This window comes from Erythranthe guttata, chromosome 2 (assembly GCF_056151865.1).
Source record: "Erythranthe guttata isolate IM_541 chromosome 2, IM_541, whole genome shotgun sequence".
Taxonomy (NCBI): Eukaryota; Viridiplantae; Streptophyta; class Magnoliopsida; order Lamiales; family Phrymaceae; genus Erythranthe; species Erythranthe guttata.
In genome coordinates, this window is record NC_142534.1 from 10,218,662 (window position 1) to 10,237,491 (window position 18,830).

General features: G+C 31.5%; 1 protein-coding gene across 1 annotated transcript; it reads right to left on the minus strand.

The window, feature by feature from the left end:
- On the minus strand, positions 1 to 701 carry LOC148772301 (uncharacterized). The gene is made up of 2 exons (XM_088814976.1): positions 450 to 701; positions 1 to 330 (listed from the first exon to the last, which is right to left on the minus strand). Exons 1-2 carry the CDS (start codon positions 699 to 701, stop codon positions 1 to 3), a joined length of 582 nt encoding a protein of 193 aa, XP_088671102.1.
- Positions 702 to 18,830: the final 18,129 nt, after the last annotated feature.

An 18,830-nucleotide genomic window follows, 5' to 3' on the forward strand; every position in this document is an offset into this window, starting at 1 on the left:
TCATGTTGCGTTTGCATAAGATATTGGCTCTTTCCAACGCTGCTCATCATCTCTTGCCACATAGGATCTTTTTCCTTCACGAGTCTTTTTTTTTGTCTTCGCTCCTTTCATTCCTATTGGTCTTTCTTGAGAACCGCTATGTCCAAAAGGAGACGAAGAACTATGTCCAAGAGGAGATGATGTACTATGTCCAAGAGGAGATGATGTGATATTTGGACCGACAGGTTCAGCCCATTTCACGTGAAATTTTAATATTTTCCAAGCATGATCAAACTTAAATGGTTGATTTTTGGGTTCTTTGATGATATATAGTTTTCTGGCCTCTGCAAACTGCAATGGTAAGTAGTAAAAATATTGAAAGCGAATAAATTATAATGAATTACTTATAAGTATCAATAAGATATATATTTACCATGCTTTCAGCCACCACTCTGGTTTCGAGCCTTAACCTGAGTAAGTGATGCCCGAAATAATGTGCACGATGAAGCTATTTTGTCGAATCGAGAACATAATGACCTCACGTTTCTACGCTCAAATTGGTTTTCATCAACAGCTTGGTGGTTGTAGTAGCTCGCTATTTTTGCCCATAAGTCGTCTTTGCTCTGGTATGTCCCTATCTCACTATCACTTGAATATTGTATGTATGCATTGCAAAGAATCTCATCCTCGAGTAATTTGAATCCAAGACCCCTTTGACTCATTTTTGCAAAAAAATGCTCAATTATATTACTGGAGGATGAGAGTACGATTTTTAATGGTGAAGAACATGACAATTGATCATATGTATAATAAATAAATTGGATTGATAGAACACACGTGTCTCCTTCTAAGTGGTTCTCCAAATTTTGCTTTCAACTTTACATAAATTAAGTTAGTATATGATATAAAAATATGAGCTTTTAGCAAGTGGCACCCCTGTGATATGTCTAATTGCCGAAAAAGTCCCTATGTAAAAACAATTAGCACTTACACCCCTATGTTAACAAGTCAAAGTCACCCGCCCCCCTACCAGCAAATCGTGTGACATACGCGCGTTTTGTGCGACTTGTTGATGGTTTTTTGACTTGAAAAGTCTCAAATGCCCCTAAAATATTTTTTATAATAAACATAAATTCAATAGAACTTAAATATAAATAATAAAAATTCTTGGGTCAAATCGCAAAATTTAGAAACTTTTTTGAAACCCTTTTTCCCCTTTTTCTTCTCCGACGACGGTGTGGAGACCAACCGGCAACCACCATCTGCATCTTCTTAGAGTTCCGATATGGATGCCGAGAGGACATCTCCGAAGGAGTTTAGAAGATTAGGGAACGGATTTTCAGTTGACGGAGCCGCCGCCAATGGAGGTAATCGGTCAAATCGAATTCACCAACGGCGGAGGTATTATTTGAAATTCCCATCTCCAGACTTCAATTCTTGGTCGGCGGAGAGAGGTGGCGGAAATGGTGAATGATAGATGGTGGATGGCGGAGAACAGGATGGGTTTTGGGTTTTGGGGGGGGTGGGAGGGGGGGTGGGGGGGTGGGGTTGGCTGGCACGTTTGGGGAAGAAGATGGCTTTTTTTAAGTTTTTTTTCTTTCCTTTTCTTTTCTTTTCATTATTTTATATGTTTTATTAAAACAAAAAATAAAATTCTAAAACTATAAACTTTTTATTCAGTATATATTGTTTAATTATGTTTTTTTAAATATTAAGTTTCTCTTGTATATATTTTATTTTTATTAAAGTATATCAAAAAATTTTGGGGTCTGTTTCACAATTTGGAAAAATAGTTGTTTAGGACAAGGGTACTATAGTCATTTCAAGGAAGTCAACGAATTTTATTTGGATCAGGGGTTGTGGGCTAAATAAAACCCATCATAGGGGGTTAAAGCTATTTGTTTTAACACGGGGGCTTTTGCGGCAATTAGACATTTCACAAGGGGGTGTATGCAATTAACTCATAAAAATATATATAAATTTGCTGAATGCTATTTTGTAGTGGGATGGACCAAGACATGCATGCCTTGTCCATTCACTTGTCATTTTGTGCCATAGCCACACAATTCCTGCAACAAGAAAGTGATATAGTCTGCAAAGTTAAATTATTTACTGCAAAGCCACGTTAATATCTGCAAAGGGAAAATGACAAATGTATTGCAAAGCCACAATTTTTTGTATACAAGTGACAAATGTGTCTGCAAAGAATCAAGTCTCAAGACCCATAATTCTTATGTCTATAAATATAAGATAGTGTAAACATTATTCATCAAACACTTTTAATCACATACTCCTAGTGAACTAACATAATGAGTGAAGAAGGTGGGCCATCTCACCACATTCAAAGTCAGTCCCCGTCTTCATCATCTTTGTCTAGTAATGAATCTGAGTTGGAAGATTCTTCAAATGAGTTTGACACTCAAACTCGAAACACAAATTGTCAGTGGAATCATATCATTCAACAACAACAAATGATACAACAATATTATTTATTGCAATCTCAGAATGATACTAACTGGGGTGGAGCTGTTGTTGGCCATGCATATATAAATCGTGGAAGAGAAGCTGGCGCAGTTCTACTCAAGAGTGATTACTTTGGTGAAAATCCCACATTCGGCTCACAATTTCGTAGGCGATTTCGAATGAGTCGTGGTTTATTTCAACGGGTTAGGAGGGCTTTAGAAGAACACTCAAATTCGTGGGGGAAATCTTACGACAATACAGGACGACAAGGTTTTACATCTTATCAAAACATTTGTGCTTCTATCCAATTTCTTGCTTATGGTACTTCTGCTGGTTCATTTGACCACTATTTTCGCATTGGTGAGTCAACTCTAATCGAATTTGTTAAATAATTTTGCCGCGATATCCTCACGGTATTTGGGGAGATTTATCTGAGAAAGCCAAACCCGGAAGACATTGTAAAGTTGTTACAGGTTGCAGAATCTCGTGGTTTGCCTGGAATGTTGGGGAGCCTAGATTGCATGCACTAGGAGTGGAAGAATTGCCCAACAGCTCATGCACGGGCATACCGTGGACGCAACAAAAAGTGCACTATCATACTTGAAGCAGTAGCGTCATATAATACTTGGATATGGCATGCATTTTTTGGCCTCCCAGGTACAAATAACGATATTAATGTCCTACAAAAATCAACTATGTTTCAAGCATTGACCAATGGTACATCTGCACCAGCTAATTATTCGATCAAAGGTAAGAACTATAACGTTGGTTATTATTTGGCTGATGGTATTTATCCTAAATGGTCAACTTTAGTACAAGCCATTAGTGTACCCAAATGTGCCGAAGAGAAATATTTTGTACAAAAACATGAATCGTACCGCAAAGATGTGGAACGGACATATATTTGGAGTTCTTCAAGCTCGATTTGCAATTATTAGAGGAGCGGCTCGATTCTCGAAGAAAGAAGACTTACATGAAGTCATGTTTGCATGCATTATTCTGCACAATATGATAGTTGAGGAAGAACACAGTGGATATAGAAACACTTATATTTTTGATGATACTCAATTTCCCACAAACCTTAACTATGAAAGTTCGTCCTCTATCCCGCATGTTGAGCTTTTGAGAGATTTTAATAATACGGCATATGTTAGTTTTCTTGGTCGATATCGAAATCTGATAAATCAAGGAAAACACAATGAATTAAGAAGGAGACTGATAGCACACTTGTGGGATAAACGTGCTCAAATTGGTGATGTTGAAGATTGTGATGGTGATGACGATGATAATAATGGTGAATGAGATTTTTTTTTATGATTTCAAATTAATTTATGTTGTAATATTTTATTTATGCAATAATTTATGAGATTATTGTTTATGTATGATTTTATTATATTTAAAATAATTTGAGTTCATGTTATTTCATGTTTAGACAATTTTTAAAAATTGATAACATAATTTTTAAATTATTTAGTTAAGAAAATTTATTACTTAGCATTGGATCCATAATAAATATTTAGGAAATAAAATATTATAAAATTACGATTAACATTAGATTTATAGTTTTGGGGCATATATGGTGAAATGCCATTGGATACCAAACCAAATCCCATTTCCTATAAGTGGTGAAATTGTGAAATATTATTATTTTAATATTTGGTCTAAATTTTGGTGATACCCATTGGAGACCAAAACCACCATTTTCCCACTAAAAATGGTGGAAGATTAAAATGGTGTGCTACCGGTGGGAGATGAACCCATTTTGTCACCACCATAAATGGGATTTGGTGAAAAAATGGTGAGACCGGTCGGAGATGCTCTAAGGGCATCTTCCACCCATCACTATTTCCTATTTTTTTCATCTAATTCAGGTGTTTTTAACATCCCAACTTAAATCACTAAATCAGCATTACACCTAAAATTATGATGATTTAGTTTTAGTCTCCCACTGTGGTCAACCCACATATCACTATATTACCAAATCCTATATTTTCACCAAATTTTTTGGTGAAGAAATTTGCAACTCCCACCCTACTACTATTTTACCAATTTTTTCACAAAATCCTATTTTTTCTATCAAATATAGAAATTAAAATAGGATTTGGTGTAATTAACACCATTTTATAATTAGTATATAAAATTATTATATTAACTAATTTCATGTGATTACCAATTTATAAGCATATTTATAGAAAATATATTAGTGTTAATTAATGAATTAGTGTTCAAAAGATAAATACATTACTTATTATTATTATTATTATTATTATTATTATTATTATTATTATTATTATTATTATTATTATTATTATTATTATTATTATTATTATTATTATTATTATTATTATTATTATTATTATTATTATTATTATTATTATTATTATTATTATTATTATTATTATTATTATTATTATTATTATTATTATTATTATTATTATTATTATTATTATTATTATTATTATTATTATTATTATTATTATTATTATTATTATTATTATTATTATTATTATTATTATTATTATTATTATTATTATTATTATTATTATTATTATTATTATTATTATTATTATTATTATTATTATTATTATTATTATTATTATTATTATTATTATTATTATTATTGTTATTATTATTGTTATTATTATTATTATGATTATTATTATTATTATTATTATTATTATTATTATTATTATTATTATTATTATTATTATTATTATTATTATTATTATTATTATTATTATTATTATTATTATTATTATTATTATTATTATTATTATTATTATTATTATTATTATTATTATTATTATTATTATTATTGTTATTATTATTATTATTATTATTGTTGTTATTATTGTTATTATTGTTATTATTGTTATTATTATTATTATTATTCTTATTATTATTATTATTATTATTATTATTATTATTATTATTATTATTATTATTATTATTATTATTATTATTATTATTATTATTATTATTATTATTATTATTATTATTATTATTATTATTATTATTATTATTATTATTATTATTATTATTATTATTATTATTATTATTATTATTATTATTATTATTATTATTATTATTACTATTATTACTATTATTACTACTATTACTACTATTAGTATTATTACTATTACTATTATTACTATTATTATTACTATTACTATTATTACTATTATTATTACTATTACTATTATTATTATTATTATTATACTACTATTACTACTATTATTATTATTATTATTACTATTATTACTATTATTATTACTATTACTATTATTATTATTATTATTATTATTATTATTATTATTATTATTATTATTATTATTATTATTATTATTATTATTATTATTATTATTATTATTATTATTATTATTATTATTATTATTATTATTATTATTATTATTATTATTATTATTATTATTATTATTATTATTGTTATTATTATTATTATTATTATTATTATTATTATTATTATTATTATTATTATTATTATTATTATTATTATTATTATTATTATTATTATTATTATTATTATTATTATTATTATTATTATTATTATTATTATTATTATTATTATTATTATTATTATTATTATTATTATTATTATTATTATTATTATTATTATTATTATTATTATTATTATTATTATTATTATTATTATTATTATTATTATTATTATTATTATTATTATTATTATTATTATTATTATTATTATTATTATTATTATTATTATTATTATTATTATTATTATTATTATTATTATTATTATTATTATTATTATTATTATTATTATTATTATTAATAAATAAATATAAATATGTGTGGCACTAATAAGTTATATGTTTAAATAATAAACATGTTTATTATCAAAAACCAACAAAAACATAACATTATAACGTAACATAATAAATTACAAGACAAAATATATAAATTAAATACACATAAACTACTTAGCAAGTTTTTTTTTTTCTTTTCTAGCCAAAATAAAATTTTATTGATTCAAAGGGGCCTCGTTAAAACCTTGTTTGGCCTAACAAGGAAAGAGTACCCCTTATTTTCTAAGATTAATAGTTGACTATCATAGTTCGAATTAGAGAAATGTCCATCGCCAGTATGTTCGCCATAGTTGCATTCTCTGTTGTTGTTTGGAGATTCCGGGACGTAAACATCTTCATCACTTGGTCCACTTCCCTCTCCACTAAAATTCAAATTCCTAGCAGCTCCGGAGCTGCTTCCCCTATCAATGATGGCTTGTTTCTTATCACTCCAGAATTGTTTACTAAAGGGTGTGAGAGTACTCAAATCCACTCTCATAACCTCCATATCTTGTTCAGAAGCCTTTAATTTTAGTTTTTTTTCCCTATTGTCTTCTTTTTTCTGCTTAAGGCTCACCAATAAATCCGAACGTGCTTCTCTTTTTCTCTTCATATCTAAGTACTCTTCATGCTGTTTTTGCATAAGATCTTGGCTCTTTCCAACACTGTTCATCATCTCTTGCCATATGGGATCCTTTTCCTTTGTGAGTCTTTTTTTTGTTTTCGCTCCTTTCATTCCCCTTGGTCTGTCATGTGAGTCACTATGTCCAAGAGGAGATGATGAACTATCTCCAAGAGGAGATGAAGTACCGTATCCAATGGGAGATGATGTACTCGGCTGAATTGGTTCAGCCCATTTCACGTGAAATTTTAATATTTTCCAAGTATGATCAAACTTAAATGGTTGATTTTTGGGTTCTTTGATGATATATAGTTCTTTGGCCTCCGCAAACTGTAAAGGTTAGTAATAAAAAAATTTATTGGAAATAAATTATAATGAACTATTTTTAAGTATTAATAAGACATATACTTACCATGCTTTCAGCATTGCCACCACTCTGGTTTCGAGCTGTAACTTGAATAAGTGCTGCCCGGAACAATGTGCACGAAGAAGCTATTTTGTCGAACTGAGAACTTAACGACCTTAAGTTTCTGTGCTCAAAATATTTACATCAACAGCTTCGTGGTTGTAGTAGTTCTGTATTTTCGCCCACAAATCGTCTTTGCTCTGATATGTTCCGACCGCACTATCAGTTGAATGATGTACATATGCATTGCAAAGAATCTCGTCCTCAATTACCTTGAATCCAAGACCCCTTTGACTCATTTTCTTTTTAGAAATACTAATATTATTTGTCTGAAGGAAAATATGGTGAGAGTATGATTTTGAGTGGTGAAGAACATAATAATTGAATAGTATATATAGTAAATAATATTATAAAACTTCACCGAAATGACTACACGATTTTGTGATAACACATTAATAGTTTATGCAGACTGAAATGACAATACACATTAATAGTTTCTGCAAACTGAAATCCAATACACATTAAAAGTTAAGGCAGCACATTTTTTATTGAATGACAACACATTAAAAGCTATACAAATTCTACAGAGCCACAAGTTTCCTGCAACATATAGATGTTAGCAAGTGCTATGGACCCCACTAAATTAAATTGAATTATTTATTAGTTTCTACTTTTAAAACCATCTATATGATAACAAGTTTATCAAGTTATCCGAATACTTTATGTGGTACATATAAATTTTGAAAATAAAGTTATTATTTTCTACTTTTGAAACGAATTGAATAAAGTAAAATCTATTAAAGAACCTCACAATAAATTGTTTATTTTATTTTCTCTTTTTGTTAGTAAATCTCCATGAGAAAGAGCCAAAACAAATACGTCAAAATTGCAAGAATACGAAGATGCAAAAAACAAAAACAATAAATAAAAAGTAACATATGAAGAGACAAAGACATGAAGCCCATATCTGAGATAGGGCCTATATATTAATTTGAGATAAAAATCATTGAGAAGAGTATGTCTTGCAATGATTTACGTGATAACTTGCAACTAGTATTCTATAAGTTAATGATGGTGAAGTTATTACACTTCAAACCATTACACATCAAACAATGAATCACAAAGCAGGACCATCTCACTATATTTTAAGCCAATCATCTTCATCATCTTCATCTACCAATGAATCTGATTTTGAAGATTCTTCAAACGAGTTTGATATTCAAACTCGAAACACTAATTATATATGGAATTATACCATTCAACAACAACAAATGATGCAACAATTTTATTTATCGCAATCTCAGGATCATGTTACCTGGGGTGGGGCTGTTGATGGCCATGCATATACGGATCGTGGAAGGGAAGCTGGCGCAGTTCTATTAAAAAATGACTATTTTGGTGAAAATCCCACATACGACACACAATTCCGCAGGCGATTCCGGATGAGTCGTGATTTATTTTAACGAATTAGGAGGGCTTTAAAAGAACATCAACTTCATGGAGGAAATCGTACGACAATACAGGACGACAAAGTTTTACATCTTATCAAAAAATGTGTGCATCTATCCAATTTCTTGGTTACGGTACTTCTGTTGATTCATTTGATCAATATTTTCGGATTGCTCAGTCAACTCTATCAGATTTGTTAAAAACATTTGCCGTCATATCGTCAAGGTATTTGGTGAAATTTATCTGAGAAATCCAAATGCGGAAGACATTGAAAAGTTGTTACAAGTTGCAGAGTCTCGTGGTTTTCCTGGGATGTTGGGGAGCCTAGATTGCATGCACTGGGAGTGGAAAAATTGCCCAACAGCTCATGCAGGGGCATACCGTGGACGCAACAAAAAATGCACAATCATACTCGAAGCAGTAGCATCGCATGATACCTGGATATGACATGCATTCTTCGGCCTCCCAGGTACAAATAACGATGTTAATGTCCTACAAAAATCAACTCTATTTCAAGCATTAACCAATGGTACATCTATACCAGTTAATTATTCGATCAAAGGTAGGAATTATGATGTCGGTTATTATCTAGCTGACGGTATTTATCCTAAATGGTCAACTTTAGTACAATCCATTCGTGTACCCAAATGTGCCAAATAAACTTATTTCGTACAAAAACATGAATCATATCGCAAAGATGTAGAACGAGCATTTGGAGTTCTTCAAGCTCGGTTTGCAATTATTAGAGGAGCGGCTCGATTCTGGAATAAAAAAGACTTACATGATGTCATGTTTGCATGCATTGTTATGCACAATATGATAGTTGAGGAGGAACGTAGTGGATATCTAAACGCCATTCTTGACTATGAAAGTTCACCCACTGTCCCTCTAGCTGAACTTTCAAGAGATATAAATAATACGGAATATGTTAGTTTTCTTGGTCGACATCGGAATCTGATAAATCAAGGAGAACATAATGAACTAAGAAGACGGCTGGTAGCACATTTGTGGGATAAACGTGACCAACTAGATGGTGTTGAAGATGATGACGACAATAATGGTGAATGAGACCATGTGCTTATAAGGGGTACTCTTTCCTTGTTAGGCCAAACAAGGTTTTGATGAGGCCCCTTTGACCTTCAAAATTATCAATGCAATAATTTGTTTTGGCCAAAAAAATGTTGTAATGTTTTTTTTTTTTAAATCGTGTTGTAATATTTTTATGCATTTAGTAATGAAATTATTGTTTATGTGTGGTTTTATTATATGTATAATAATTTACGTCGATTTTCATTCATGTTTCAATAGTTTTTTAAAATTAAATATAATTCTAAGATTATATAATCAATAAAATTATTACTTATAATCGGATCTATAATCAATATTTTTAAAATTAAAATAGATTAAAATTATGATTAACATTAAATTATAATTTTGTGATATATTTTATGAAATACCATGGGAGACCAAACCAAATGCTATTCTCTATAAATAGGAAAATGGTGAAATATTATTATTTTATTGTTTAGTGTAAAATTGCTGGAATTGGTGGGAGACCAAATGCACTATTTCTTCACCAAAAGTAGTGAAATTATAGAATGGTGTGCTAAGGGTGGGAGATAAACCCATTTTTTCACCACCAAAAATAGGATTTGGTGAAAAAATGGTGATTAGGGTGGAAGATGCTCTAAGGGTCAAGAGGCTTGATATAATTGGTGTTTTTTTTATTTGCGGTAATTGGTATGTGGGCATCCACTGATTTTGTGGGGTGAAATTTTGGATATTGCGGGTAATGTATGTTCAACTTTCATTTCATGTATTTTCTATTTGGATGTTGTTGTGTTCATCTTTGCTTTATATGCAATGTTTGGTTCCATTCAGTTGTTATTAATGATTTGGATATTGTAATGTTTTGTATTTCGATGTTTGTTTACATCCTATCCAAATGCACAACTAACCTTCTCATTATTAAATAGCACTAGGATTACATGCAACTTTGAAGTTTGTTGACACTATTGTTTAGCTAACAACGTTAATTAAAACGCGTATCATTAGATTAATATTTGAAGGCAGATGTTGTGTAAAAAGCTGAAGGGACCACAACACCTCCACACAAATTACAAATACATCAGAAACATATGAAAGGCCAGTTGATAATTGAAATTACCAGTTTGTATATATATATATATATATATATATATATATATATATATATATATATATATATATATATATATATATATATATATATATTCAACATTAGAAATAAAATTTTCAAAAATTTCATGAATAAATAAAATTCTTTTTAAATAAGACGTGAATCTGACTTGTAGCTTCTAAGTGAATGACTGAGATCTGAGAATAGATATAGAAAGCTCAGATTTGAGATTTGGAAGAATACCCAAATAAATAATGGAGAAGTCGGTAGAAGGGAAAAGACGCATAATGGAAGCTGCTGAAGTGTTGCGAAATCAAAAAACCCTAACTAGGCTATCTAGTACACAAAACAGTTGTATTTATATTTATATATGCGGGGCGGGGTGGGTTACGAATGGGTTTTAATATTACAATCTGAAAACCAACCCACACTTTGCGAGTGTCAAATCCGTAAAATTTACTCTATCACTTCGAATTGATTTACTAGAACCGTGAGATAATTCAATATAAGTAATGTAATTGTTAAACCAGTTCTTAGTCGATGGGCTACGGCAACAATGAGGATACCCCTAATTGTTAAACCAGTTCTTAGTCGATGGGTTTGGCGGGTTTATGAACACCCCTAATTCGTATATAAGGAAATTCATATTTTGGAATTCTATATCTATGGTCCCATACAAACGCATAGATATATCCGTAAAATTTACTCTATCACTTCGAATTGATTTACTAGAACCGTGAGATAATTCAATATAAGTAATGTAATTGTTAAACCAGTTCTTAGTCGATGGGCTACGGCAACAATGAGGATACCGGCATTTTCCTTTCGAGACTAGTACTTAATGGATGTGCATTGCGTCTTATCAGTCACTGTGTTGTGACATTCGCATACTTGAGTGGGTGTTCGTATAGACAAGTTCACTAAACTCCTTCGTCCTAGCTATCTAAAAGTGATTCCCACTTATTGAGTAGAGATTTTTATGGTATAGTTATACACCATTAATCCTTAACACCTATGCATCACCATGAATTCACTAGAGAACCAGTTGTGCCGTGACTTGTCTTGAGTCACCTTGAAGACCACTACAAGGGCCAATGTTTGCACAATCTTAAATCTAGTGTGAAGTCCATTGTATTAAGGGATTCAAACACTTGATTAGCCATGTATATCCTGTGTGTTCCAACAGTTTATAATCCATGGATTCTCTGCCCAGAGCTGATAGCGCGGTGACTAGGAAAATGGGTTTCTCTAAATCACACACGAACACGGATATTAAACTATATTAGAGGTCTCGGTGGACCAATGTTCAGTCACCCATTCTCTTCTCTCTCTCCTCTTTTTTTTTTTTTTTTTTTTTTTTGATAATTACAATGCATTAGTAAGGCAAGGAAAAATATATATCTCCTCTATGTTACACACATAAAATGTCCATCTGATTTTACATTTTGCTTTATTCATTATATAACATCACTTTTTGGGGTAATTTCTTTTAGGGTTGATTTTAAATAGTGTAAATAAAATGGAGTTGTTTTGTTAGGTGTAAACGAATTGGAGTTGGTCGCCGGTCTAGCGGGCCACTCTAACGGCGAATTCAAAGAAATAATAATAAAATATTGTGGAGTTGCCAGTGACAGTGGCGACTTCATCCATTTCCATTTTTTCCCCCCAATTTTTAGTTTTTTTTTTTTTTTTTTTTTTTTTTTTATCTTTAAAAAAGCATAACATATTTCTATTAAAATACATATCATGGTAATTTTTTTTGTTAACATTAAATTAACCATTGCATATTAATCAAATTAATGCAATGAAAAAATGTACAATTTTAAAAATACGTAAACAATAATAAATAGTGTTCTACCAAATAAAATAATCATACAAAATAAACATCGCCGAGACAATAACAAAATTATTATAAGCATGAAAACTTCTTATTTATTGCATTAATTTGATAAATAAGATTTTTTCATGCTTATAAATATACAATGGTTAAAAAATGTTAATAAAAATGAATTACCATTAAAAAAGAATAACCATGATATGTATTTTTATAGGAATTAGATTTTTGGCTCGTACGATGCACGAGATTGAAGTAAAACTAATACAAAGTAAAATTCAATTTAAACCACATAATTGAAGTTTCAATTAACATTGATGTTTTGCTACGGGGTGGCTAGAACTAATACCAAAAATTTCTTACTTTAATACCTTCAGAATAAAAATTAGATAATAAATAATTAATGACATAAATATCCTTAATGAAAATCAAAACTAAAAATACATTACAAATCTCATTTTTCTTTCTTCAATACCAAACACACAAACCTTCCTCAAACCCTTCTCCTTCTTCATAAACCCCTCACCTCCTCCTCCTTTTTCTTCTTCCTACCAACAAAACCCTCCTAAAAAATCTCGAAACTAAAGAAATCAAAACCTTACACAACTTGTAAAATAAAGTCAAATGACAATAAAATGGTAGTTTACGAGCAAGGAGAACCCATTAAGATAAAATGGTCGATTTTTCCACAATTTCTACAGGAATCAGTCAAAATTTGATAATTCAAATTTTCGATAATGCGCAAAATCGACCTGAATGTGTCGATTTTGGGGAGACGAAGAACAAACCACGAAATCTCAAATCAATGCTCAAATCAACTGAAATTAGAGGCACCCATCTCTAAATAATGATCATTCCTACCTAAAACAATCAAATCCTAACTATCCATATCAAATTTAACTCAATATCTAAAGGAAAAAAAAGCCTAACACTTACTTGGGGATAACGACGGCGGCGGCGATTTGTTGGTCTAGGGACGTCGGCGACGGGGCGCCAGGTTCGTTTGGGTCGCGGCGGTCAGCGGCGGTAGGTAGGTGGAGGACGGGCGGCGACGGTGAGTTTTGGGGTGTGGTTGGTTTTGGGAAGGTTCTTTTGTGATTTTTTTTGAATTGGTATTAAACTAAGAAATTTGAATATCTTTTGGTATAAGTTGATATTTTGTAGGTAAGGGGTATTTTTGTACTTTGAATTTTTTGGTATTAAAGTAAGAAAAAAGTTACAAATATGTATTGAATTGTTGTTTTAAACTTGGTCGTATTAAAGTAAGAAAATTTTGTATTAGTTCCAGCCACCCCTTTTGCTATATGTATTGATGGTAATCCCCGTTCATAATTTTTTTTGCCATATTTATTAATTTAACTTTTTTTTAATGCAATATGATTGTATATTTATCTTATCTCAGTTACGGTAGAAGTTTGATGAATCTTCTTATTAAACACACATAAGAGGTCTCAGTAAATTTACTGGAAATCAATGATGTCATTAAATCTCAAGAGTTTGTTAGGAGTAACCTTACTTTTATTAATAAGATAAAAACCAATGTTTTTTTAAACAATTTTTTTATATAATTTTCCCATAAAATTAATATTAAGTAAAATGACAATTTTAGTAAGAAAAAATACGTATGAAACTTGATTATATTAAATAAAATAAAATAATAAAATTAATTAGTTAAGTAAATGACAATTATATATAACTATCAAATGAGCGGGAAAAATTTACCAGGTTTACTAGGAGCAACCTTACTTTTATTAATAAGATAGGTTATGTTTATTTTTAAAGATACAAAACAATAAGGGTCTGATTGGTTTGCATAAAACAATATGTAAAAATGTGAAAAGTCTTAGTAATATATTTTTCCTGTTTGGTTACAAAGAAAAATATCGAGTAAAGTAATTTGGGGAAAAAAGTGAAAAATTATAACCTAAAATAAGGAAAAAGCCTTTACCTAAAAAAAAATGAGGAAAACTAGAAAAATGTGTGGATTCTTTCTTCTTCGTCTTTCACCACTTCTATGCCTTTTGCCTCCGCCTCTACCACCATCGGCCCTCCGCCGCCGACCTCCACTGCCGCCTGCACTCCGAACTCCGCCAATGTTGCCGATCCACGCTGATCTTCACTACAGACTCAACAGCACCAACACCGCCGACTCATCGCCGACCTCTGCCGTCACAACGCAGGGCCAGTCCCAGGGTCCTGGAGGCCCGAGGCGAAAATCGAAAACGAGGCCCTCTTAATTACCACCCTTATACTAACTTATCAACTCATTCCTCAACCACAAGTCCATAACTTCATTTTCAACATATTTTTTGCAAGATTTTGTTTTTTATGCATATAGATCTTTTTGTGATTAATTCTAAAATAATAAAGAGCCAGATTATTAAATTCAAATACAAAAACCATAAAAAAAATCTAGGAATAAAAATGAAACATGAGAATTTTGTGTTAAAAAACTCGATTATTTGCTTACCATTTTGGGTCCTTTAGCTTGGCATTATGTTTTCTTATTTATGTTTTGTGCTTTATTAGATTGGCACATATAAATGTAAAAAAGAAATAAACGAAAAAGACAGCCCTTCCAAACACAAAACCAAAAAACCTATTATTGTTTTACACGGGGTTCGAACGCACGACTTCCGTTGTACAATACGAATTCTTTTGCAAACTTAGCCGAAGACAAATTTTAAAGAAAAATGTACATATATTTAGGGGCTTACTATTCATAGTGCATTTTTTTTCGGTTACGGTGCGAAATAAGTCATTTCTCATTAATTTCGTGTACATTTGTACACGAAATCCCTAGTTTTTTTTGTGTTTTTTTTGTGCAAGTATCTAACTTAATTTTTTTTACGCAACCATATGAAGACAACTTATATTTCTCTCACTTCTTCCAAGTTGATATTGTGTTCGATAGTAGGGAAAAATTAATCAACTGGGCCAAAGCAACTACAATTAGTCATTCTCACCGTTTGATTTGTCAGTCTAGAATGGAGAATGCACAGTATTTGACATGTGACAAATACGGACATGGCCGACAAACGAATGGAGAACAAAAAATGTGGTTGCCCGTTCAAATTGATTGGCAAAAAGTCAAGGTTTGATGTTGACTGTCAGCGATCGCAGGCATACTCATCCTCCGGCTTTGTTTCCTCACGGACATGATTCGACTAGTCGTATAACTCCACAACAGAAAGCAAGAATAAAAAAAATTGAGAAATTCTCACGTGAGCCAATGCTAATCATGGATAGATTGAGGAAAGATAATCCGACGATCCGACGATACAAACCTCTATGAAGCATGTTTACAATGAGTTGGCCAAGATTAAATCTGAGGAAATGGAGTGCATGACTGTTATTCAATTTCTGATGAATAACTTTCAACAAGGCGAGTATCGATATTGGCATCGCGTCGATAGTGAAACGAGCAACACAATAACAGATGTTATGTTTGCATATCCCGAATCTATTAAGTTACTATGGTTGTTCCCGTATGTTATATTGATGGACTGCACATACAAAACCAATAAGTAAAAATTACGATTGTTTAAATTATGATTGTTGTGTTATAATATATTGTATCGTTTAAATATGTAAAAAAACATTGATGTAGATATGGAATGCCTCTTTTGGAAATAATTGGGATAACTCCAGTTGGGAGGAATTTTACGATTGCTGTTGCATTTATGTCGCATGAAGATGCAGACACCTACGAGTGGACTTTGAATTGTTTGAGAGAGTTGCTAGATGGTGTCGAACCTGATGCGATCTTGACAGACAGGGAGTTGGGTCTCTTGAAATCACTGCCAAATGTTTTTCCAGTTTCGTATCATATGTTGTGTATATTCCATATAAACAGAAATGTTGAGGCAAATGCACGAAAATTATGGGAGGCAACAAAGACCAAGGTCTATTATTCCGACGTGTGTTGTGGCCTAAGCTGGTGAAATCATAAACCGAAGAAGAGTATCATTACAATAACAATGAAATTGTTGGACGGTATGCAGGATATCCTAGACTGATACAATATTTGAATGATACGTGGTTGATATACAAGGAGAAGTTTGTCCGAGCCTATACCCGCAATGTGTATCATTTTGGCAACACGAGCACCAACATGTATTACATGTTTTAGTTATTTTAATGAAAAAATATATTATATAAAAATAATATTTATTTTGTAATTTGATTGTCGTTGTATACTTTGATTGTCGTTCTAATCGAATAGGGTGGAGAGTGTTCATTCTTTTGCGAAGGGTTGGTTAAATGATTAGACCGGAGGTCTAAATAACGTGCAAGGCAAACTTCGGGACCGAGTTTATATCCAAATTAGTCAGCTGAAGTGCGATTTTTCATTATCATCCAAGATAACGAAGCATACTGTAGCTTCGCATCTGGAGATGGAGTCCCCGACGATGCAAGATCCGAGTATTTTTACACACTTTCTTTGGAATACTCATGGGCTCCTTGCGCGTGCAAAATTGTTCAAAAAATGGAAGATAATGACACGTTCGTCATTTCAGACTTATGGCAGTTGAACCTTCGGAACTACCTGAGTATCAAGTAAACCGCGAGGCGATTGTGGATAGACAGATTGATGACCAGAATTGCAATTTGAAGAAGATAAATTACACGAGTAAGATAAATGTCGTGGCCTCATTGTGTGGCATCGTTTATCCGTCTACGTTGCATCTGTCCGAGCCATCATTTGTTAAGACCAAAGGACGAAAGAATAACTCGACAAAGAGAGACCCTTCCGGATGGCAGTATCATATTGATGAGGAGACAATTAAGTCGTCTTGTGGTTCCAAGGGTCGCCAATCCTCATCTGGTGCAAATATTCCTAAAGCAAAGGTTGAGAGAAACACTGATGGAATGCCTCAATCGAAGATGAAAGGTCGTGGTTCTCGTATTCCCACACAAGAATCTTCTGCCCCTACAATACCTGCACATGAAGGAATCGACTTCTATTCTTTCGTGCCCAGTATATTGTCCGTCTTATTCAAGATTATGTTAACGTGATGGCGGATGCCAACTGTGGGTACCAGTGCGTTGCTCAAGCCGTGTACGGGGATCAAGAAAGATGGACGCAAGTGAGATGGGAGTTTCTTATTGAGTTATACGAGCGTGCTAATGTGTACACGGCGATGTTTGGCAGTGCTGGATACGTTGAGGTCATACGCAAGTGTGACCGGAGCTCAGAGCCTTGTCTACAAACTTATTGGATGGACATGAATGAAATGAGATTGGACATTGCTACAAAGTACAGTGCATTAGTGGTACTTTTAACCCAAGTAGGGAGTATGACTTACCTTCCTAACTTTTGTCAGTGGTCACTTATCATGTATGATTGTTGTGACATTGCACAACAATCATTTCATGCTTGTTAATTTGGTCGTGAATAGTCCTCTACCACCTATCCATCCGGCATGGGTACATCATAGAGCTAAAAACCTGAGGCACTTACTCAAAATGTTCAAACCCCAACTACTCTTGTACGAGCAATTAAAGTCTGGTCGGTAGTTCAATTTGTATTTGTATTTGAATTTTAGTTCAATTTGTATTAGTATTGGAATTTTAGGTCCATTTGTATTTGTAATGAATTTTAGTTCAATTTGTATTTGTATTTGAATTTTAGTTCAATTTGTATTTGTATTTGAATTTTAGTTCAATTTGTATTTGTATTTGAATTTTAGGCCAACTTGTATTTGTATTTGATTTTTTAGGTCAATTTTTTTTTACTTGAGTTTAAGAATATTTATATTAATTTATTTTATTTATCTGAGTGTTAACAAATAAGTTGGTTAAAGTAAAAAAAAAGATTCAATTAATGATTTCGTACTAAATTGTACAAATCGTTGGCTTAAATTTCGTGTAAAATTCCACTAAATATAAGGTGTAATTTCGTGTTTTATGTCACGAAGCTAAAGAATATTTCCAATCCAACAGTTTCGTCGTTCTTGTTCTATAATGATAAATATATACATTTCGAGTAAAAATACACGAAATTGTTGAATTAATCACGTATTATAACACACGAAATAGCGGGCGAATTTGAGTTTTTTTAGGAAAGTTACAAATGAAATAAATCGCACTAC